This window comes from Phoca vitulina, unplaced genomic scaffold, assembly GCF_004348235.1.
Source record: "Phoca vitulina isolate PV1807 unplaced genomic scaffold, GSC_HSeal_1.0 scaffold6, whole genome shotgun sequence".
NCBI lineage: Eukaryota > Metazoa > Chordata > Mammalia > Carnivora > Phocidae > Phoca > Phoca vitulina.
Genome location: NW_022589709.1, coordinates 47839251 through 47862630, shown reverse-complemented (window position 1 = coordinate 47862630; position 23380 = coordinate 47839251). Strand labels below are relative to the sequence as shown.

Here is a 23380-nt window from a genome sequence, read left to right as displayed (position 1 = left end):
TTTTGCATCCTACTCAATTATGTATCTGGATAATGTATCTGAATATATATTTCTTTTACTGTAAAGATATCTTTAATTTTATTTATTTATTTTAAAGATTTTATTTATTTATTTGACAGAGAGAGAGAGCACACACAAGCAGATGGAATGGCAGGCAGAGGCAGAAGGAGAAGCAGGCTCCCCGCAGAGCAGGGGGCCATGTGGGGCTCAATCCCAGGACCCTGAGATCATGACCTGAGTAGAAGGCAGATGCTTAACCAACTGAGCCACCCAGGCGCCCAAGATATTTTTTAATTGTTGTTCTTTCTCCTCAAAAGGAGGAACTTTGGTTTAATATTGAATCCTTGATACCTAAAACAGTGCCTAACACATAATAACCACACAGTGATTGTGTAATAAATGAATTTTAGCAAAAGCAACACTCAGGAAAAAGTTGGTTAGTGGGTGACAGGAGCTGGCCAGAGTAGAGAATAGGGAGTAAATGCTAATGGGTACAGGGTTTCTTTTTGGGATAATGAAATTTTTCTGGAATTAGGTACTGGTGGTTGTTGCACAGCCTCCTGAATATTCTAAAAAACCACTAAATTGGAGCACCTGGGTGGCTCAGTCAGTTAAGTTTCTACGTTTGGCTCAGGTCATGATCCCGGGTCCTGGATGGAGCCCCACATTGAGCTCCCTGCTCAGCGGGGAGCCTGCTTCTCCCTCTCCCACTCCCCCTTCTTGTGTATGGGCTCCTTGCTCAGTGGGGAGCCTGCTTCTCCTTCTCCCTCTGCCTGCTACTCCCCCTGCTTGTGCTCTCTCTCTCTATCAAATAAATAAATTTTTAAAAATCTAAAAAAATAAAATAAAAAGAACCATGAATGGTATACTTTAAAAGTGTGAATTTTATGGTCTGTGAATTATATGTTAATTTTTTTAAAGATTTTATTCATTTATTTGAGAGACAGAGAGAGTGAGCAAGAGAGAGAACATGAGCAGGGGGGAGGGGCAGAGGGAGAAGCAGACTCCCTGCTAAGCAGGGAGCCCACAGGACTCTATCCCAGGACCCCGGGATAATGACCCCAGCTGAAGGCAGACGTCCAACCAACTGAGCCACCCAGGTACCCCATGTTAATTTTTTAAAAATGGAAAAAAAGAAGAAATAAAAGTACTACTTACAGACAGTATAGTTGTCTATATAGAAAATCAAAAAGTTGCTACAAATAAATGATTGCAATTCATGGGTAAATTTAGAAAATCTCAGGATACAAAGTCAAACAGAAAATAAATTTTATTTCTATGTAACAACAACTAAAAATTTGGAAAAAATCGTGAAAAATTTACAATTTATAATAGTATATGCTGAAATCTTATACTAGAAATAATCTAATTAAATGTGGATACTTCACTTTTAACCTTGTTTTCTTTTTCTTTTTTAAAAATTTTTATTTTTTTAATTTTAATTTTTTATTTTTTAATTTAAATTCAGTTAATTAACATATAATGTATTATTTGTTTCAAGGGTACAGGTCTGTGATTCATCAGTCTTATATAATACCCAGTGCTCATTACAACATATACCCTCCCTAATGTCCATCCCCTGGTTACCCCATCCCCCCACCCCCTTCCCCTCCAGAAGCCCTCAGTTTGTTTCCTAAGATTAAGAATGTCTTATGGTTTATCTCCCTCTCTGGTTTCATCTTGTTTGATTTTTTTCCCTCTCTTCTGCTATGATCCTCTACCTTGTTCCTTAAATTCCACGTATGAGTGAAACCATATGATAATTGTCTTTCTCTGATTGACTTATTTCACTTAGCATAATTCCCTCTAGGTCCATCCATTCACCTTGTTTTTAAAATTGCTAATGGAAAGTCATTTCCAATTGCTGACAGTCTGATGTTGATCTGGGAAGTTTTCATAGGTTATTTAGTCTTCAGATAATGTCCTTTTAACATTCTGTTTGGCAAAACCATAGCCCCAGATTTTACAGTTTAGGAATGCTCTTCACAAATCCCTTTTTTCAGCCATGGTTAGTTTTGCGATTTCTTTTTAGTCTAAAGGGAAAAGAGAGGATCCTAGAGACATGAAGGCTATATTTCAGTGGTTTATCTCATTTCTCCCAGAATATTTAAACTTAGTATAACTATTATTAATAGAGCTGTTTCAGTTTGGCTAACATGTAAAACTGGATTTTCAACAATGTCTATGATTTTAAAAAACAGAGTACAGGAGGAACAATGTAAAAGTACCACTTGGTATTGCACTGTCAACCCATCCAGATCTCAGAATAGTCAAAATTGTTACAGAAGTTATTACATTAAACATAACTTTATGTTCCAGTATTTCACCATTTAGATTTTTATTTATTTATCTATTTATTTATTTATTTATTAGCATTTAGATTATAAACCCATTCATATTAAAAAGTATGCTGGTAAGAAAAATAGAAAACATTAAGTCTTTTTGAGCATAAAAAATGTATTTAAAAAAGCTTTTGTAACATCTTCAGGAAAAGTGTGACTATAAGCAATAAATGTCTACGGTTTCTAATTTGAGGAGTGAGAAGATAAAAGTACTATTTTTATTCTCAGAAACTTCAACAAACACTTATTAATCTTTCCTTTGTATATTCACTTTGCTGTGTACTGGGAAGAAATTAAATATTTTTTTATTTTATTTTATTTTATTTTATTTTTTTATTATGTTATGTGAGTCACCATACAATACGTCATTAGTTTTTGATGTAGTGATCAATGATTCATTGTTTTTGTATAACACCCAGTTGCTCCATGCAGTACGTGCCCTCCTTAATACCTACCACCATGCTAACCCATCCCCTCCACCCCCCTCCCCTCTAAAACCCTCAGTTTGTTTCTCAGAGTCTGTAGTCTCTCATGTTTTATCTCTCCCTCCAATTCCCCCCCTTTGTTTTTCCCTTCCTTCTCCTAATGTCTTCCATGCTATTCCTTGTGTTCCATAAATAAGTGAAACCATATGATAATTGACTTTCTCTGCTTGACTTATTTCACTTAGCATAATCTCCTCCAGTCCCATCCATGTTGATGTAAAAGTTGGGTATTCATCCTTTCTGATGGCTGAGTAATATTCCATCGTATATATGGACCACATCTTCTTTATCCATTCATCTGTTGAAGGGCATCTCGGCTCTTTCCACAGTTTGGCTATTGTGGACATTGCTGCTATGAACATTGGGGTGCATATGGCTCTTCTTTTCACTACATCTGTGTCTTTGGGGTAAATACCCAGTAGTGCAATTGCTGGGTCATAGGATAGTTCTGTTTTTAATTTTTTGAGGCACCTCCACACTGTTTTCCAAATTGGCTGTACCAACTTGCATTCCCACCAACAGTGTAAGAGGGTTCCCCTTTCTCCACAACCTCTCCAACATTTGTTGTTTCTTGCCTTGTAAATTTTTGCGATTCTAACTGGTGTAAGGTGGTATCTCAATGTGGTTTTGATTTGAATTTCCCTGATGGCTAATGATGTTGAACATTTTTTCATGTGTCTGTTAGCCATTTGTATGTCTTCTTTGGAGAAGTGTCTGTTTTGACTTGATTATTTGTTTTTTGGGTGTTGAGTTTGAGAAATTCTTTATAGATCTTGGATACCAGCCCTTTATCTGTAGTGTCATTTGCAAATATCTTCTCCCATCCTGTGGGTTGCTTCTTTGTTTTGTTGACTGTTTCCTTTGCCGTGCAGAAGCTTTTTATCTTGATGAAGTCCCAAAAGTTTCATTTTTGCTTTTGTTTCACTAGCCTTTGGAGATGAATCTTGAAAGAAGTTGCTGTGGCCGATGTCAAAGGGGTTACTGCCTATGTACTGCCTCTAGGATTTTAATGGATTCCTGTCTTGCATTGAGGTCTTTCATCCATTTTGAGTTTATCTTTGTGTATGGTGTTAGAGAATGGTCGAGTTTTATTCTTCTGTATATAGCTGTCCAATTTTCCCAGCACCATTTACCCATTTATTGAAGAGACTGTCTTTTTTCCACTGAATATTTTTTCCTCCTTTGTTGAAGATTATTTGACCATAGAATTGAGGGTCCATATCTGGGCTCTCTACTCTGTTCCATTGGTCTATATGTCTGTTTTTGTGCAGTACCATGCTGTCTTGGTGATCACTGCTTTGTAATATAGCTTGAAATCAGACAACGTGATGCCCCCAGCTTTGTCTTTCTTTTTCAACATTTCCTTGGCGATTCGGGGTCTTTTCTGATTCCATACAAATTTTAGGATTGTTTGTTCCAGCACTTTGAAAAATGTCATTGGAATTTTGATTGGGATGGCATTGAAGGTATAGATTGCTCTGGGTAGCATAGACATTTTAACAATGTTTATTCTTCCGATCCATGAGCATGGAATGTTTTCCATCTTTTTGTGTCCTCTTCAATTTCCTTCATGAGTGTTCTGTAGTTCCTAGAGTATAGATCCTTTACCTCTTTGGTTAGGTTTATTCCGAGGTATCTTATGGTTTTCAGTGCTACTGTAAATGGAATCGTTTCTCTAATTTCTCTTTCTACAGTTGCATTGTTAGTGTATAAGAAAGCAACTGATTTCTGTGCATTGATTTTGTATCCTGCCACATTACTGAATTGCTATATGAGTTCTAGTAATTTGGGGGTGGAGTCTTTTGGATTTTCCACATAAAGTATCATGTCATCTGTGAAGAGAGAGAGTTTGACTTCTTCTTTGCCAATTTGAATACCGTTTATTTCTTTTTGTTGTCTGATTGCTGTTGCTAGGACTTCTAGTACTATGTTGAACAATAGTGGTGAAAGTGGGCATCCTTGACGTGTTCCTGATCTTATGGGAAAGGCTCTCAGCTTTTCCCCATTGAGGATGATATTCGCCGTGGGTTTTTCATAGATGGATTTTATGAACTTGAGGAATGTTCCCTCTATCCCTATACTCTGAAGAGTTTTAATCAGGAAGGGATGTTGTATTTTGTCAAATGCTTTTTCTCCATCAATTGAGAGGACCATATGGTTCTTCTCCCTCCTCTTATTAATGTGTTCTATCACACTGATTGATTTGCGAATGTTGAACCACTTGTATCCCTGGGATAAATCCCACTTGGTTGTGGTGGATGATCCTTTAAATGTATTGTTGGATCCTGTTAGCTAGGATTTTGTTGAGGATTTTGGAATCCATATTCTTCAGGGCTATCAGTCTGAAATTCTCCTTTTTTGATGGGGTCTTTGCGTGGTTTGGGAATTAAGGTAATGCTGGCCTCATAGAATGAGTCTGGAAGCTTTCCTTCTGTTTCTATTTTTTGAAACAGCTTCGGGGGGTAGGTATTATTTTTTCTTTGAATATTTGGTAGAATTCCCCAGGGAATCCATCAGGCCCTGGACTCTTGTTTTTTGGGAGGTTTTTGATCACTGCTTCAATCTCGTTACTGGGTATTGGCCTATTCAGGTTGTCAATTTCTTCCTGTTTCAGTCTTGGGAGTTTATAGGTTTCCAGGAAGGCATCCATTTCTTCCAGGTTGCTCAATTTATTGGCATATAGTTGTTGATAGTAATTTCTAATAATTGTTTCTATTTCCTTGGTGTTAGTCGTGCTCTTTCCCCTTTCATTCATAATTTTATTAATTTGGGTCCTTTCTCTTTTCTTTTGGATAAGTCTAGCCAATGGTTTATCGATCTTATTAATTCTTTCAAAGAACCAGCTTCTAGTTTCGTTGATCTGATCTACTGTGTTTCTGGTTTCTAATTCATTGATCTCTGCTCTAATCTTAATTATTTCTCTTCTAATGTGTGGCTTAGGCATCGTTTGTTGCTTTTTCTCTAGTTCTTTAAGGTGTAGTGTTAGTTGGTGAATTCAGGCTTTTTCTATTTTTTTGAGTGAGGCTTGGATGGCTATGTATTTCCCCCTTAGGATCGCCTTTGCAGTTTCCCATAGGTTTTGGACTGATGTGTTTTCGTTCTCATTGGTTTCCATGAATTGTTTAAGTTCTTTTTTGATTTCTTGGTTGACCCAAACATTCTTGAGCAGAGTGGTCCTTAGCTTCCAAGTGTTTTAATTTCTTCCAAATGTTTTCTTGTGATTGAGTTCCAGTTTTAAAGCATTATGGTCTGAGAATATGCAGGGAATAATCTCAATCTTTTGGCCAGGTTGAGACCTGATTTGTGACCCAGGATGTGATCTATTCTGGAGAAAGTTCCATGTACACTCGAGAAGAATGAGTATTCTCTTGTTTTAGGGTGGAATGTTTTGTATATATCTATGAGGTCTATCTGGTCTAGGGTGTCATTCAAAGCTTGTGTTTCTTTGTTGATTTTCTGCTTAGATGATCTGTCTATTGCTGAGGGTGGAGTACTGAGGTCTCCTACAATTAACATATTGTTGTCAATATGACTCTTTATTTTGGTTAACAGTTGGCTTATGTAAATGGCTGCTCCCATGTTGGTGGCATAGATATTTATAATTGTTAGATCTTCTTGTTGGATAGACCCTTTAAGAATGATATAGTGTCCTTCTGTGTCTCTAACTACAGTCTTTAGCTTAAAATCTAATTTGCCTGATATAAGAATTGCTAGCCCAGCTTTCTTTTGAGGTCCTTTGGCCTGGAAGATGGAACTCCATCCCTTCATTTTCAGTCTAGATGTATCTTTAGGTTCAAAATGAGTCTCCTGTAGACAGTATATGGATGGGTCCTGTCTTTTTATCCATTCTGCAACCCTGTGCCGTTTTATGGGAGCATTTAGGCTGTTCACGTTGAGAGTGCTTATTAAAAGATATGAATTTATTGTCATCATGTTGCCTGTGAAGACCCTGTTTTTATAGATTGTCTCTGTAAATTTCTGTTCTGTATCACTCTTGGGGTCTTTCTTCTTTTATAGAACCCCCCTTAATATTTCTTGCAGGGCCGGCTTAGTGATCCCATATTCTTTCAGTTTCTGCCAGTCTTTGAAGCTCTTCATCTCTCCATCTGTTCTAAATGACAGCCTTGCTGGACAAAGTATTCTTGGCTGCATAGTCTTCTCGTTTAGTACCCTGAATATGCCTTGCCAGCCCTTTCTGGCTTGCCAGGTCTCTGTGGATAGGTCTGACATTATTCTGATGTTCCTCCCTCTATATGTAAGGAATCTCTTCCCCCTAACTGCCCTTAAGATGGTTTCCTTGGTTCTAAGATTTGCGAGTTTTACTATTATATACTGGAGCATTGGCCTGTTTTCCTTGATCTTGGGAGGGGTCCTCTCTGCCTCTAGGACATGAATGTTTGTTTCATTCCCCAGATTAGGGAAGTTCTCAGCTACGATTTGCTCAAATATATATTCTAGTCCTCTCTCTCTCTCATCCCCCTCAGGGATTCCAATAATTCTGACATTGGAACGTTTCATGGTGTCACTTATTTCTCTGATTCTATTTTCATGGATTTTGAGTTGTTTTTCCCTGGTTTCCTCTTTTTCCTTCTTGTCTATTAATTGGTCTTCTAGATCACTAATTCATTCTTCTGCCTTGCTTACCCTAGCTGTTAGAATCTAGATTAGATTGGATCTCATTAATAGCATTTTTAAGTTCTGCCAATTCATCTTTCATTTCTGCCCTTAGAGACTCTATGTTGCCATTAATGGATTTCTCCATTCTAGCTATTATCTTCACAATTGCTACCCTGAATTCCATTTCCGACATCTTGGTTGTATCTGTATCCATTTGTAAATCTGTGGCAGAAGTAGTCACAGTCTCTGAGTCTTTCCTATTTTGGGGGTTCCTCCTCCTAGTCATTTTGTTGAGGGGTGGTTGAGGGAATGTACAGAGTCCAAATTATTGACCACAACCCAAGGAAGATGCACCTGTTTTATAGGGACCTTAGGGTTGCTGGCCTCTTGTTCTTCCAGCCTGTCTTCTGGGGGATGGGCCTGCCAATGCTGTTACTCAGGCAACCCTGTTTGGGCAGAGTTGCCCTGCCCCCTGTGGCGGGGGATAGGCTCAGTGAAAACTGGTTTTTTGGGGCTTTTGTTCTCAGGCTTTCCCTGGAGGCTTTCTGCATCTCTTCCGAGAGTCAGAGCAGAAGAGATCGTTTCCAACCCTCTGCCTCAGAGCGGAGAGATCGCAGTCTGTTCTTCAGTGAGCTCTCCAGGCCACACTATCTCGATTCCTGTCTGTGCTGCTATAAACTGCAGCGTCCTGGGTTGTGTGCCCCTCAGCAGCACTCCCAGTCCTCACCTCCAGGTTGGGACACGTCTCTCACCTTTGTGCTTCTAAAACTGCCAGCTACCTCCAGTTCATACATGCGGCCCGCCGCTCTTGGTTTCAGTCCGGGGGGCTGCCCTAAAGTCTTTTCCCCGTTGCTACCAGTCTGCGAGTCTATGCCCGGTCCCCAGTGCGGGAGGCTATCACTCACTGGTGGTGCAGGATCCTGAAGCCTCGGCTCCCTCCCCCTCCCGTTTATCCTCCGATATCTACCCGTGGAATCATGGATCCCCACTTCATACCTCGAAACCAACTGCCTGCGATGTTCTGTTTGTAGAGATCCAGATCTATCTTCTTACATCTCAGGCTGATTTCATGGGTGTTCAGAGTGGTCTCATAGATATCCAGCTCAATTCTGGGACCAGTTGGAATAGGGTCCCCTATTCCTCTGCCCAGAAATTAAATATTTTAACAACAGCTTAAGAGCTGTATGATCTACAGAAAGGCATTTAACTCTTCACCTGTTTGCTCATCTGTGAAACAAACAACCATATGAAGGCCTAGTACGGTACCTGGTACTTAGTAGTTATTCAGTAAATGTTAGTTTTTATCTTCCTCAAAAGGCTACTGGACATGACATCTTCTTCAGTCCCTATTTTATTAGCATTAACTTAAGTTCTTTTATTTGGACAGGCACTGCTCACATGATAGAGGCCGATGTCCTTCTTCCAAGTGATGGATCAGAATATAGCCAACCAATCATGGCCCATCCTCCTGAAACAAACAGTGATAATACTTTACAGGAATGGCTGACTGCAGTTATAAAAAGCAATAAAGGCATCAAGCTGGATTTCAAGAGGTATTTGTATAAACATTTTCAGTCTTTTAGTTGTTAGAGAGTAACAATGAAATTAAAAGATTAATAGCTTCATATATCTGTGCTTGACTAACTTTATACTTTAAACTGAAAATGGAATTGCAAACTAATATGTTTCAAGAAGGGACCTAAGACCTATTGAGTTGGTTGCTTAAATTGTTTCTTAGGAACCCTTTGAGGCTAAAATTAAGTTCATTTTTACAAAGGAATTTATCATAAGTGACCATTGTGATAATAGAATGGTAAATTTAAAATGCTACTTTCATTAAAAGTAGTCCGAGGGGAGGGCGCCTGGGTGGCTCAGTCGTTAAGCGTCTGCCTTTGGCTCAAGTCATGATCCCAGGTCCTGGGATTGAGGCCCACCTCGGGCTCCCTGCTCTGCGGGAGGCCTGCTTTTTCCTCTCCCCACTCCCCCTGCTTGTGTTCCCGCTCTCGCTGTGTCTCTCTGCATCAAATAAATAAATAAAATCTTAAAAAAAAAAAAAAAAGGTAGTCCGAGGGAAACCTGGGTGGCTCAGTCAGTTAAGCATCAGACTCTTGATTTTGGCTCAGGTCATGATCTCAGGGTTGTGAGATCAAGTCCCGAGTTGTGCAAAGTGCTGGGCATGGAGCCTGCCTAAGATTCTGTCTCTCCCTCTGCCTACCCCCTACTCCCCTTCTTAAAAAAAAAAAAATAGTCTGAGAGAGAGAGTTGGTAGTAGTTTGGGTAGTTAATGGATATCCTACTTGATTTATGTTATATTTGTATATGGAGAATTATCTAGAAGTCTTTCAATAACCCAAGAGTTCCTTATAAATAATATTTTGGAAGCATTGACAATGAAGAGCAAGACTAAGTGTTATTTCCTTTTCTATGGCGGTCATGGAAAATTTTACTTTTGTGGTATTTTGGCAGTGTAAAAATTATAGATAAAGCCAGGAATATAGTGTGATATCACAAAAGCTCACCATAAGTCCCATGAAGGTGACTGCTATGAAGATCTAGGATTTTGGGCACCTGGGTGGCTCAGTGGGTTAAGCATCTGCCTTCGGCTCAGGTCATAATCCTAGGGCCCTGGGATTGAGCCCTGCATTGGGCTCCCTGCTCAGTGGTGAATCTGCTTCTCCCTGTCACTCTGCCTCTTCTCCCAGCTTGTGCTCTCTCTCGCTCACTCTCTCTCTCTCAAATAAATAAAATCTTAAAAAAAAAGAAAAGAGAATCCAGGATTTGTGGTAAACCTACCTTATCTATGAACAATATTTTTAAATTGAATATTCTCAAGAAATTAATAAAGATTTGGAAATCTTACTTACAGAATTATTAAGGTGACTCTGTTTGTTGTAGGGCTAAATATACCAGTAAACCTCATTACACTCTTGGTAAATGAGAGAGCTTTTTTTTTTTAAGATTTTATTTATTTATTTGAGAGAGTGAGTGAGAGAGAGCACAAGCCAGGAGGAAAGGAGGGGGAGAAGCAGACTCCCTGCTGAGCAGGGAGCCCGTATACGTGGCTCAATGCCAGGACCCTGGGATCACAACCTGAGCCGAAGGCAGGCGCTTAACCGACTGAGCCACCCAGGCCCCCCCAGAGAGAACTATTTTAAGATCTTAAAGCGCTTAGAGTGGCGAATGGCCCAACTCTATTTTATTGACAAAGAGACTTAGTCCCAGAGAAGTTAAATAATTGACCCAAGAACAATAGCTGAACTTGACAGCTGAGCTAGGACGAGATCCCAGGTTTCCTGGAGCTAGTTCAGTTTTCTCTGTACCGTGAAATAAAGCATTTGATCTTTAATGTTTGGTAACTCAGAGTTTTAGCTATCCTTGCCTTTTCATGTGTATGTTTACTATTCCCCATTGAATTGTTCTCTCTGATACATTCTTGTTCTCTCTGATACATTCTTTGGCTCCTCACTAGTCAGATCAACTCATTCGTTCCTCGCAGCTACCACACACACATGAACTGAGCCACTAAGAAAAGGATTTTGCAAAGTTTTTGGTCATAACATATTTGAAGGGGAATGAATTTAACTAACAGTTATATGAACATGTATACTGTGTCAGACACTTTTCTAAGAGCACTGAATGCGTTAATTCATTTAATCCTCATAACAATCCTGGGAGGCACCTTATTGCTATTATCCTCACTTCCAGATGAGGAAACAGAGGCAGAGTAGGAAGTAGACTGCTTGTTGTCACATAGTTGGTAGGAAATCTACCAGCCTGGCTGGAGAGTTCTCACTGTGAACCAGAACTCTGTACTACCTCTGTAACAGGAGCTGATGGACCTATAAGTCAAATTTTACTAGTTCTTATTTTATGCCTCTAAGTTATTTTGTTTGGTATACAAATAATAACTAAGTACTAAAATTTTATCTGGAACATGGTATGTTATTCTTTGAAGTATACATTATACGTTGCTGTTGGGCAAAATACATCCTCAGTCTTTTTTTTTTTCTTCCCCAAAAATGATATGGCTTTTCCTCAACATTTACTCTTCAAGAAGAATTTTATCATTGTTTTGTCAACTTTCTGTTCCAGAAATATAAAAACTACAACACAAAAAGTTTTATTTTCTTTAGTAAGGTTTTAGGTTTTTCTTTTTTTTTTTTTTAATATTTTATTTATTTATTTGAGAGAGAGAGAATGAGAGAGAGCGAGTACATGAGAGGGGGGAGGGTCAGAGGGAGAAGCAGACTCCCTGCCGAGCAGGGAGCCCGATGCGGGACTCGATCCAGGGACTCCAGGATCATGACCTGAGCCGAAGGCCATCGCTTAACCAACTGAGCCACCCAGGCGCCCCGGTTTTAGGTTTTTCTTAATATAGGTTTTATTTTCTTATTTAAGTTATTGATAAGGGAAAGTAGCATTAACATAGTCTATATTAGCAATAATTAAAATATTTACATATAAAAATAGAATACATATATTAAATTGTTTTTCATTATGTTCTGTGTCATAACTCCTTAGGTTTAACTGCACGGTGCTTTGCACATAGTAGACACTTCATATACGCTGGTGTAATTTCAGTTTTGGGGAGAATATGCTGTCTGCTGATGTTAACCAGTAGTAAACCATTATTGAACAGCCCTATATCACCTTACTAAATTGAGAAAGCCTAAGAATCTCCCCCCGAATGTAAACTGGAAATTAGTGTTTAACCGAACCTCCACAGACACCAAATTTCTTAAGAAATCAGAATTCTTTCTGGAAAAAGAGATGTTGGTGGCAGACATGCATGGATTAGTTCAGGTTTTCCTCCTCTTCCACCATGAAGAGCAGAACCCCACAGGAACCTGGCTGCTGCTGCAGGACTTGCAGACAAGCAAGCTTTGGAGTCACAGGTATAAGTTGCTTGCTACCAAAAATGGGGGTGCCAGATCTTAGAATTATGGTTTTAACATGGCACTGATTTTGATAAGGCAAAAAGCGTTTGAGACAGAGAAATGACAGCATCTGAATTAAAGTCTGCAAGGTCCAGCATTAGAGTTTAGTAATCCACTAACATCTAGGGCCTCCATTTCAGAGGGAGAAGAATGAACAAAAAGAAGCTCACTACATGGGAGCAGAGTGACAGGCTGGAGGCTGGCTTCCTCTGGTTTTAATGAGCAGTATCCTTGCTCACTAATAAATATGACCTAATAAATAATGAGGTTCTCAGTTTCTCTTCTTAGAGTAGGAGGCCTGAAAGGAGTGAGTTGAAGAGTGGTGGAAACATAGGCAGGAGGACTCAATCCCTTAAGAAAGATGGAAATGTGAGGAGAGGGTACTGAATGTTCTCCCCTCCAACAGCCATCTCCCCAAGTCTTAGCCTCCCACTGTAGTAGTCATTAAAAGCTAATTTTCTCAGAAGCAAACTTAGGCCTTAAAGGTTCAGAAGAGATTCAGAATTATAAGTAGTGTAGTAGTCCAGTAAAGTTTGTGTATTTATTTTTAAAAGTAAAATTTATGGGGGCACCTGAGTGACTCAGTTGGTTAAGTGTCCAACTCTTGATTTTGTCTCAGATCATGATCTCAGGGTCCTAGGATGGAGCCCTGCGTTGGGCTCTGCTCTCAGCAGGGAGTCTGCTTGAGGATTCTCTCTCCTCCTCTCCCTCTGCCCCTCCCCCTGTTCCCTCTCTCTCTCTCTCTAAAATAAATAAATAAATAAATCTTAAAAAATAAGTAAAATTTATGTAGGCTGATTAAAACCTTACTGTTTCAAAATCTATAGATGTCAGTTAGAATAGATGTACAGAAAAGAGTAAAACTGCTTTTTTATTTAAATAGTAACTAAAGGGGTACCTGGGTGGCTCAGTTGGTTGAGTGACTGCCTTTGGCTTGGGTTGTGATCCCAGGGATCGGGCCCTACATCAGTCTCCCTGCTCACTGGGGAGTCTGCTTCTCCCTCTCCCTCTGCCTGCCACTCCCCTTGCTTGTGCTCGCTAGCTCTCTCTCTGTCAAATGAATAAATAAAATCTTAAAAAAAAAAAATAGGGTACCTGGGTGGCTCAGTTCGTTAAGTGTCTGCCTTGGGCTCAGGTCATGATCCCAGGGTCCTGGGATCCAGCCCCGCATCGGGCTCCCTCTCAGCGAGGAGCCTGCTTCTCCCTCTCACACTCCCCCTGCTTGTGTTCCCTCTCTCGACACTATCTCTCTCTCTCTGTCAAATAAATAAATAAAATCTTTATAAATAAATAAATAAATAGTAACTAAAATATAGTTGTCTCTAGTTTCTAGAAAAGACGTTTATGAAATGTATAAAAGCTTTAAGAGGATGTTATAATTTTATACTTTGCAATCAGTTTTAGAAACATATTTATGCATCCAAACTTAAAAGAATACATGAAGGAAAAGAGGCTCTTTTCTCTAGGGTTATGAGTCAGTATTAGAGACACAGTGCCTGGGTGTACTGTAGGTATTTTCATAAATGTGAATTTTCAGGTTATGAGTATATCTAATTTTTAAGTCTTATTTATACATTCTCTAATGAGTGAATATTTATGTCTTTTCTTAAATTATTTTATACTGAGTGTTCCTAATACAGAGTTTTGAAACTTCAGCCTGTCTACAAGTAGTGGCATTATTCATGTATTTATAGAACCTTTAAGGTATCCTCATGAATAATAAGTATAAATCAACATTTTGAGATACGGCATATGTTAACTTTCTCCTCTGGTGCTATATGATCTTAGATTTTATTTAATTCAGTTATTATCATATTACACTTTTGTTAGGAAGTTGAAAACATTGAAACCACTAGTCTGAAAGAACTTTTTACTTTTACTTTAGGAATACGTCTCATTGACAACAACTATGTTTTTAGTCTGGCAGCTGTAGAACCATCCATGATGCTCCTGGAGAATGTGAAGAGGCATCTGAAACGTCCTGTGTGGATTAATGCTGATATTCTTCCGGGTCCAAATGGAAATAGCAGGGTAGTGGATGCAAAACCTTTTATAGACATGGTAACATCCTTCTTTCCTGATGTGACATTTTCTCTGGGTTGGACAACAGGATGGCATCCTGAGAAAGTCAATGAAGGTAATGATTTTTAAAATGTATTTCTTATTGGTCAAATTAAAATCCACTCAAAATATAAAAATAACAGGTTTAAATACAAAACCAAAAACTTATTCCACAATCTAAGAGCCTAATGGAGATAAAGGTCTGGCCCTAAAGGCATCTGTATGACTCTTTCGGTTTTTTTTTTTTTTTAATATTTTATTTATTTATTTGACAGAGAGACAGAGACAGTGAGAGAGGGAACACAAGGGGGAGGGGGAGAGGGAGAAGCAGGCTTCCTGCTGAGCAGGGAGCCCGATGTGGGGCTCGATCCCAGGACCCCGGGATCATGACCTGAGCTGAAGGCAGCCGCTTAACGACTGAGCCACCCAGGCGCCCTTCTTTCGTTTATTTCAGATAGACTGCATTTGTTGGTGACAGTGTGTCACCAAACTTCGATGGGAAATTTGCATGGTCTAGATTAACCAAAGCCGCCTCTATAAACTTTAAACAAATCCTGAGTTGGTCTCTTTGAACTTGCAAAACATCCTATACTTTTTTTTTTCTTTTTACCTTGGAGCAAACTTCCAATGTCAGATGAAAGATAAAGAAGTAGTAACAAAAACTTCTCCAGTGATGTGAGGCCAGAAGTTGGGGGAGTGTTGTTGAAGAGCACAAGTTCTACTCCATGGACACTGAAAGGGGCTCCACAAGTAGACTGCTAGTTTCCTCTCTTTGGCTGGACAGGGGAGTGGGAGGCCATGAGACTCTTCTCTAGGCTGGATCCCTTCTTTCCTTTCACCTCTTCACTTCAGGATCGACTTGACATTCAGCTTCTTTTTCCTGGTTGAAACTGATTATGCTATTTGGGTTCATCTTTTTATTTCTTCATATATCCCTAGGCAGTGATTTACAGGTAAACAGCTCGTAAGCAATCAGATGCTCTGGAGCACCTGTCCACATGGTAAAAATAAATTAAGAAGGTATTTAGAGCCTATGGAGATGTTAGTCTTTATCCTGTGTTCAGGGAATTCATCTTTTACTTATTGTCAATAATTGGGTTTTTTTTTAAAGATTTTATTTATTTATTTGACAGAGAGAGAGAGCATAAGCAGGCGGAGTGGCAGAGGGAGAAGCAGGTTTCCCGCTGAGCAAGGAGCCCAACATGGGGCTTAATCCCAGGACCCTGGGATCATGGCTTGAGCTGAAGGCAGAGGCCCAACCGACTGAGCCACCCAGGCGCCCCTGCAATTATTGTTTTTAGATGTTAACTTTTTAGTCCAACGTAAGGTTAGAGTAACTGCTATCTAGTGAGTAGTGACATTTAGGTTCTAACCCTCTGGGCCAGCAATTGATGTGATTGAGACAAAGAATAATATGCTTTACCATAATTCTAATTTTTTAATCATTTTAATTTTTATTAGTTTCATTAAAGAATATTGCTTATACTTCAAAGTGTTTAAATAAGGTAAACTAGAAATAGTTTAGTAACTTCCTTACTGAATCTAAACTCCTTTTGTCGCTGTTTAGTATAATTCTGGCTTAACCTCAAGCTTTAACTGAATTAGACTATATCTGGATTTTGAAGTCATTTTGGTGTTGAATGTGTCCAGGCTGCTTTTTTCCCATTGCCCTCTTGTCATTACCAACATGTGCTTTATGCTTCCTTACTTCTTATGTCACAGATTTTTGGGGGAGCTGTGCATGTGAGTGGGGGGAGGGGCAGAGGGAGAGGGAGAGAGAGAATCCCAAGGAGACTCCATGCTGAGCTTGGAGCCAGATCTCACAACCCCGAGATTGCAACCCAAGCAGAAATCAAGAGTCAGCTGCCCAACTGACTGAGCCACCCAGGCACCCCTTATTTCACAGATTTAGAAAAGAGTTTATAAATTTATAGTCACGTAAATACAGCTTCTGTTAGCAATCCCTTTTTCTAATTACAAAGATACAGTTTTTCAGATTTTCAAGGAAAGCAGAACATTGCCCTTCTTTCATGAGGAATTTAGCTGCTAAACTAACATATTCACATAGGCTTTCTATAAAATATTCCTTCTTTTTTTTTAAAGATTTTATTTATTTATTCATGAGCGACAGAGAGAGGCAGAGGCAGAGGGAGAAGCAGGCTCCCCGCAGAGCAGGGAGCCTGATGCAGACCTCCATCCCAGGTCCCTGGGATCACGACCTGAGCCGAAAGCAGACGCTTAACCGTCTGAGCCACCCAGGCACCCTCTTTTTTTTTTTTTTTTTTTTTTAAAGATTTTATGTGTTTATTCATGAGAGACAGAGAGACAGAGAGAGAAAGGCAGAGGCAGAGGGAGAAGCAGGTAAAATATTCCTTTATTTACCAATATTTTTTACAGCCTGTTTTTGATAGAGGCTGTTATTTATTTATTTATTTATTTATTCTGCAGGGGAGGGGCAGAGGGAGAGGGAGAGAGAGTCTCAAGCAGACTCCATGCTGAGTGCGGAGCCCAACGTGGGGCTCAGTCCTACGACCCTGAGATCACCACCTGAGCAGAAACCAAGAATCGGGCACTTTAACCCACTGCATCACCCAGGCACCCATGTGCCCCATAGAGGCTGTTATTTTGAAAATATAATTTTTTTCTTTCTTTCTTTTTTTTTTCAGAGACAAAGGGGGGAGAGGCAGAAGGAAAAGAAGAGAAAGAATCCCTAGCAAGCTCCACACCCAGCGCAGAACCTGATGAGGGGCTCAGTCTCACAGCCCTGAGATCATGACCAGAGCTGAAATCAGGAGTTGGTCGCTCAACTGACTGAGCCACCCAGGTGCCCCCCAAAATATAAATTTTTTCCCAAAGCCTTTATAAACAGGCAAGTGTGTTTTCCACAGTCTCTTAACATGATTTAAAACCCATATATAAAAGTCATTTTTGGGATGCCTGGGTGGCTCAGTCAGTTAAGCATCCAACTCTTGATTTTGGCTCAAGTCATCATCTCGGGGACATGGAATCGAATCCCGTGTCAGGCTCCATGCTAAAAGCATGGTCTGCTTGGGATTCTCTCTCTCTCCCTCTGACCCTCCCCCCACTCACACACATGCTCTCTCTCTAAATAAATAAATAAAATCATTAAAAAAAATGAAGGACATTTTCCTATTTCTACTCTAATCCAAATAGTTTGGACTAGCCAAAAAATAATCATGAAGATAATTATTTCTTAAACATCTACTACCTAGCAGGCATCTTTCTGTTGGAAAAGAATACTTAAGTAACACAATGGGAAATCTAAGTTTATTTATTTACCTTTTTAAAAAGATATTATTTATTTATTTGAGAGAGAGACAGAGCAAGCATGAGCAGGGGAAGGGGCAGAGAGACAAGCAGACTCCCCACTGAGTGTGGAGCCCAGCGTGCTCAATCCCAGGACCCTGAGATCAGGACCTGACCTGAAGGCAGATGCTTAACCAACTGAGCCACCCAGACACCCTGGAAAATATGTTTATAGAGAATATTAATGAGGCAGATAGGGGCGCCTGAATGGCTCAGTTGGTTGGGCCTCTGCCTTCGGCTCAGGTCATGATCCCGGGATCCTGGGATTGAGCCCCTCATCAGGCTCCCTGCTCAGCAGGGAGTCTGCTTCTCCCTCCCGCTGTTCTTGTGCTCCTGCTCACTCTCTGTCTCTCTCTCCCTCTCAAAGAAATAAAATCTTTAAAAAAAAAAAATGAGGCAGATATACCTAAGGGAAGAGTCTTAGAATCTTTAAGATAAACATAGTGTCAAAATTTGCTTTTTTTGTGCTTGAGAGATTAGTAAAACCTTTTTTAATATTTTAACCTTTTTTTATTTTGCTCTAGGTCACTTGTGGCATGATTTTAGACTTGATTTTTTGTCTCTATTTTCCATTCAAAATATTTTCATGTATTAAGTGGTATTTTAATTCACTCTGAATCTAAATAGAACTTTTAATAAAATACCTATAAATTACCTACTCATAGGTAATTTAATTTAGTTTTTTATTTAACTGACTTTTAGGATGCCAGTTAGAAAAATTGAATTTCTTTCTTTCATTTCAGGTTACAGCTGGACAATGGTGAAAGAAATGGAATATATATGTAAGGAGCTGAAGCAGCCTGTAACATTTCCTGTCAGAGCAGCATTAGTCAGGCAGTCCTGTTCTCAGTTACTCTGGCTGTTAAAGAAATCAAACAGGTACGTATAAGTTTAACAAAATATCATGTGCCTGTGAGTATATGTGAGAAAGAGACAGAGGATGAAAACTGATTATGTAAAGACAGTGTGTGGGGGCCCTGGGGGGCTCAGTCGGTGAAGCGTCTGCCTTCGGCTCAGGTCATGATCCCAGGGTCGTGGGATCAAGCCCCACATCAGGCTCTCTGCTTGGCGGGGAGTCTCCTTCTCCCTCTGCCCCTCCCCCCTCCACTCATGCTCTCTCTTTCTCTCTCTCAAAAATAAATAAATAAAATCTAAAAAAAAAAAAAGTAAAGACTGTGTGTGAGCAAAAGATGGAGACAGAATGAGCACTGATTGTGTAAGCAAACATACTCCCTCACTTGAATGAAGCTCCTGATGAATCTTCACTTACCTAACATCATGTCTTTTACCTCTATTCCTCACAAAAGTTTTTGAACACAGTAGGTGCCTAGTAAATGTCCTTTTTCTATTATTTTATACATTCTCAGAAAGTTTTAAGTTGATAAAATAGTTTCTCTTTGAGTTCTATCTTAATTTCTGAAGTTTTTTCCATATAAAAGTTTTATCATTTTAATATGTAATAAAAAATTAGTTGGACCACCTATTAAATATCAAAAGATATTATAAATGTACAGATACTGAAGCAGTTTTGATACTATCTTTTTAATATACTAGTCGGTAGAGCAACAGGGAAAATCCAGAAATAAACCCAAATCTATCATGGAAATTAGTTTAGGAAAAGCTATCATTTCAAATCACTGGTGCAAAAGTTTAGTATGGTATGTGAGAACAGGCCACCTGTGCAGAAAAAACTGGCACCTTTCGTAATCTTTCTTCCAAAATAGGGGCGCCTGGGTGGCTCAGTCATTAAGCGTCTGCCTTCTGTTCAGGTCATGGTTCCGGGGTCCTGAGATTGAGCCCCACATTGGGCTCCCTGCTTGGCAGGAAGCCTGCTTCTCCCTCTCCGTGCCCCCCCCCTCACTTGTGTTCCCTCTCTCGCTATGTCTCTGTCAAATAAATAAAATCTTAAAAAAAAAAAAATCTTTCTTCCAAAATAAATTCCAGATGAATTAAAGACTTGAAAATCAAACATTAAATACATAAAGAAAAAATATGATATTTTATATAGTTTCAGAATGGAGAAGACCTTTCTTAGTAAGGCACAAATCGAGAAGCTTTTGTCACCGCAATGTTACCAGAGAAAGAACTCTAATATTAAAAAAAAAAAAAAAATTAGTTTTACTTGAGCTCAAATTAAGAAAGCTACCTGGGAAACGCAGGGAAGAAAGTGTTCTAGAGAATGAATGAGTTTACAGGGTTATATACTTTTTTACATCTTGTAAAAGCTCAAAGGATTATAGATTGGTATATAGGCAGGCATCAAGGAATGCAGAGAGCAGGAGCATTGATCAATATCTCAAGGACAAGACAGTTTTCCTTTAGGCTATTCATTCACAAACCAGGTGTACAATGCATGCATGGCAGGCCATACATCAGGCTTTTGGCTTGAAAAAAGTTTATATACAGTACTGCTGACTTAGAAGGAAATCTAAAATGGCTTCCCTTGTATATCAGGACTTTAGAGAATTTTTCTCTCACCACTATAAAAGGAAGGTTTGAGGGGCACCTGGGCAGCTCAGTCTGTTAAGCAGCTGACTCTTGATTTTGGCTCAAGTCATGATGTCAGGGTTGTGGGATTGAGCCCTGGCTCAGGCTCTGTGCTTCTGAGTGTGGTGCCTGCTTAGGATTTTCTCTCTCCCTTTCCCTCTGCCAAACCCCCTCTGTCCTCCCCTCATGCTTGCATATGCATAAACGCTCTTTCTCTAAAAAAAAAAAAAAAAAGGAAAGTTTGATATATTTGAACACATAAAAATGTAAAGATTCTAGGGGCGCCTGGGTGGCTCAGTCAGTTAAGCATCTGCCTTCAGCTCAGGTCTAGATCTCAGGGTCCTGGGATGGAGCCCTGCATCCAGCTTCCTGCTCAGCGGAGAGTCTGCTTCTCCCTCTGTCCCTCCCCCTGCTCATGTTCTCTCTCTCTCTCAAATAAATAAATAAAGTCTTTTTTTAAAAAAAGTAAAGATTCTCGTAAAACTATTCTTGATACATATGTCACACAGATATAAAGAATTGTAATAAAGAATTTTCCCAAATCATCCAGGAAAAAACTCAGCTTAGTAATTCGCTATGTTGGAAAGAGTAAGGGAAGCAGATATGCATATATTAAAGAAGTACTCACATTCCTGTGGATATTGAATTTTTACTAAATACCTTTTCAGTTTCTGTAAAAATATTTTTTCCAATATCTATCAATAAAATAAATTATGTTAATATTTTATAATATTGAGTTATCTTCACATTTCCAGAATAAACCCCACTTGATCATGAAATATATCATTCTTTTAATATACTGCCAAATTTCATTGCTAAATTTTAGTTAGGCTGTTTGCATTTGGAAGTGAGATTGGTCTGTAGTGTGTTTTCTTTCTCATTTTTAGGTATAAATGTTATGTACGTTTCATTTAAAAAGCTAGGGACCATTCCTTCTTTTTATGTGTTCTGGGATATTACAAAAAATAACATTGAAATGGCTTGCACCTGAGTTTTAGTAAACTATCTAAACCTGATACTTTGTAGAAAGCTTAATTATACAGCCTTTTTATTATATGGTAAATGGTCTATATTGATTTTCTATCTTTGGGGGAACTAATTTTGATATATTTATCCTAGAAAATTGTTCATTTCACCCTGGTTTTTGAAAGTTTATTTATACACAGAAGCTATTAAAATAGTTTCTTATTCTTTTAATTTCTTCTGTTGGAGAAGAAGTATTCCTCTTCCCTTCAAGGTCCTGGACTAAATAAATATGACATAGATTAACAGGAGAAAATCAAATTCAATAGAATACGCACAGGGAATCCACGCAGACGTGGAAATTCCAGACTGTGAGGCAACATGAGGCTTCAAGGAGCTGAGTAGGAAGGTTGGGTCTGAGGATTCAAAGGGGAGAAAGACCATTAGCAGGAAGGTGAGAGATGTTTGGAAAACAACTGTTGCTCTATTAATGTGGTAAGTTTCTTAGGTTAAGAGCAATCTCTGTTAATAGCTCTCTTCCTGGTACATGCTGGCTGTTGTGGGGGAGGTAAAGAGATTTTCCTGTATCTGCTGGAATTTTCGTTGTTTTTAACTCAAAATAATATTTGTGCCAAAATGGTCCATGTTGGGATGGCCTGCTCTTGGCCCCTACACTTCTATGTCTTTATTTCCTTATTTTATTTATTTGAGCTTTCCCTCTTGTTTCTTGATTAAACTAGGTAATGGATTTATCTCTTTCTCTTTTTTTAGGAATCAGCTCTTAGATTTATTCATGTTTTTTATTAATGATTCATGAATTTCTCTTTTATCTTTTTAAATTATGTTTTATGTAGCTTCTTATAATTTCTTGAGTTGGATGGTTTACTTACTTTCATTTTTATATTAACATAATATGTTAATATATTTATATACTATGTATATATATATTATATATATATTATATAATATATATATATACAAGTATTTAAGAGTTTTCTTTTTTCTCTGGCCACTGCTTTATCAGTGTCCCATTATTTCTTTTGTGTAGATTTTCATTATTATCAATTTGTAAGTATTATACAATTGTGAGTTTTTCCTCAAAAGTTGTTTTAAGAGAAATTTTTTAGGCATCTATGTAGTTGAATTATTTGTTTTGGGTTTATTAATAGTTTCTAGGTTTATTGTATTGTAATCAGATAACATCTTATTTTACTTTGTAGATTTTATTAAGGGCTTAATATATAGATATTTTGTATGAGTTCATCTATTGTATGAGGATATAGTTTGGCTGTTACAATAGAAACCTAAATTAACAATAGCTTTAACAAGTCTAGTTCTCTTTCACATAGCTGGCAAAGCACAAATAATTCAGGGCTGATTTTGTGCCTCCACGTGTCAAGGACCCAGAATGCTTCTATCTTGATTCTCTGCTTTCCTTAGGACATTTCCTTCATCCATATGGTCAGATTGATTACTGCCCAGTCTGAGTTTCAGTTGGTGGTGATGAGGGAGCAGAAGGCAAGTTGAGGACAAAGCACAAGCTGACACCCACAAACCCCCTCCCTCTTCCCCCCCCTCCCCCAGGTGGGAAATGTGTGACAATCCTCAGGCATTCCTGGCTGCCCTAAAGCTAAAGGAAGGAAAAACAAATGGTTAACTTATAGAGATTATAGTCTTCCAAGACAAGAGTCTCCCTCAGTTTAAAATGTCTTAGTGATTTACAAGAAAAAAAAAGCATTCTTATCAATAATCTAACTTCCAGAAGGAAATGTAGATAAAATTAAATTTAAGTTTATCTGCATTTATAATCTGCAGCCCATTCACAAATACTTGAGGCAGGCAGAGTATAATGTTCCTCCAGGAAGCTCCCAACTGCCTTAATGTTAATGCCTTACTAGAGGGAAAAACAGCCTTAACGTGACAATGGCAAGGCCTCCAGTATCTTATAGGTCCTCTTTAGCATTTGAAATTTCTTTTGAAAACCTCCCTTTTCCTTACCTCCCCCCAACTCCCAAGTATATAATCAGCCACCCCTCAGAACCCTGGTGCAGCAGCTCTTTCTGCCCACGGGTCCCTGTTCTTTAAAAAAACCACAATTTTGCACCAAAGACATCTCAAGAATTCTTTCTTGGTTGTCGGCTATGGACCTCACCCCACCAAA

At 38.9% G+C, this 23380-nt stretch overlaps 1 protein-coding gene across 4 annotated transcripts in view; it reads left to right on the top strand.

The window, feature by feature from the left end:
* FAM151B (family with sequence similarity 151 member B) overlaps positions 1–23380 on the top strand; it is a 49367-nt gene that overhangs the window by 9698 nt on the left and 16289 nt on the right. For all 4 annotated transcript variants that reach the window (XM_032404100.1, XM_032404099.1, XM_032404102.1 and 1 more), the window contains exons 3-5: positions 8832–8997; positions 14301–14518; positions 18513–18648. In XM_032404100.1, coding sequence (XP_032259991.1) covers positions 8832–8997; positions 14301–14518; positions 18513–18648 — 520 coding nt within the window. The remainder of the gene's footprint in view (positions 1–8831; positions 8998–14300; positions 14519–18512; positions 18649–23380) is intronic.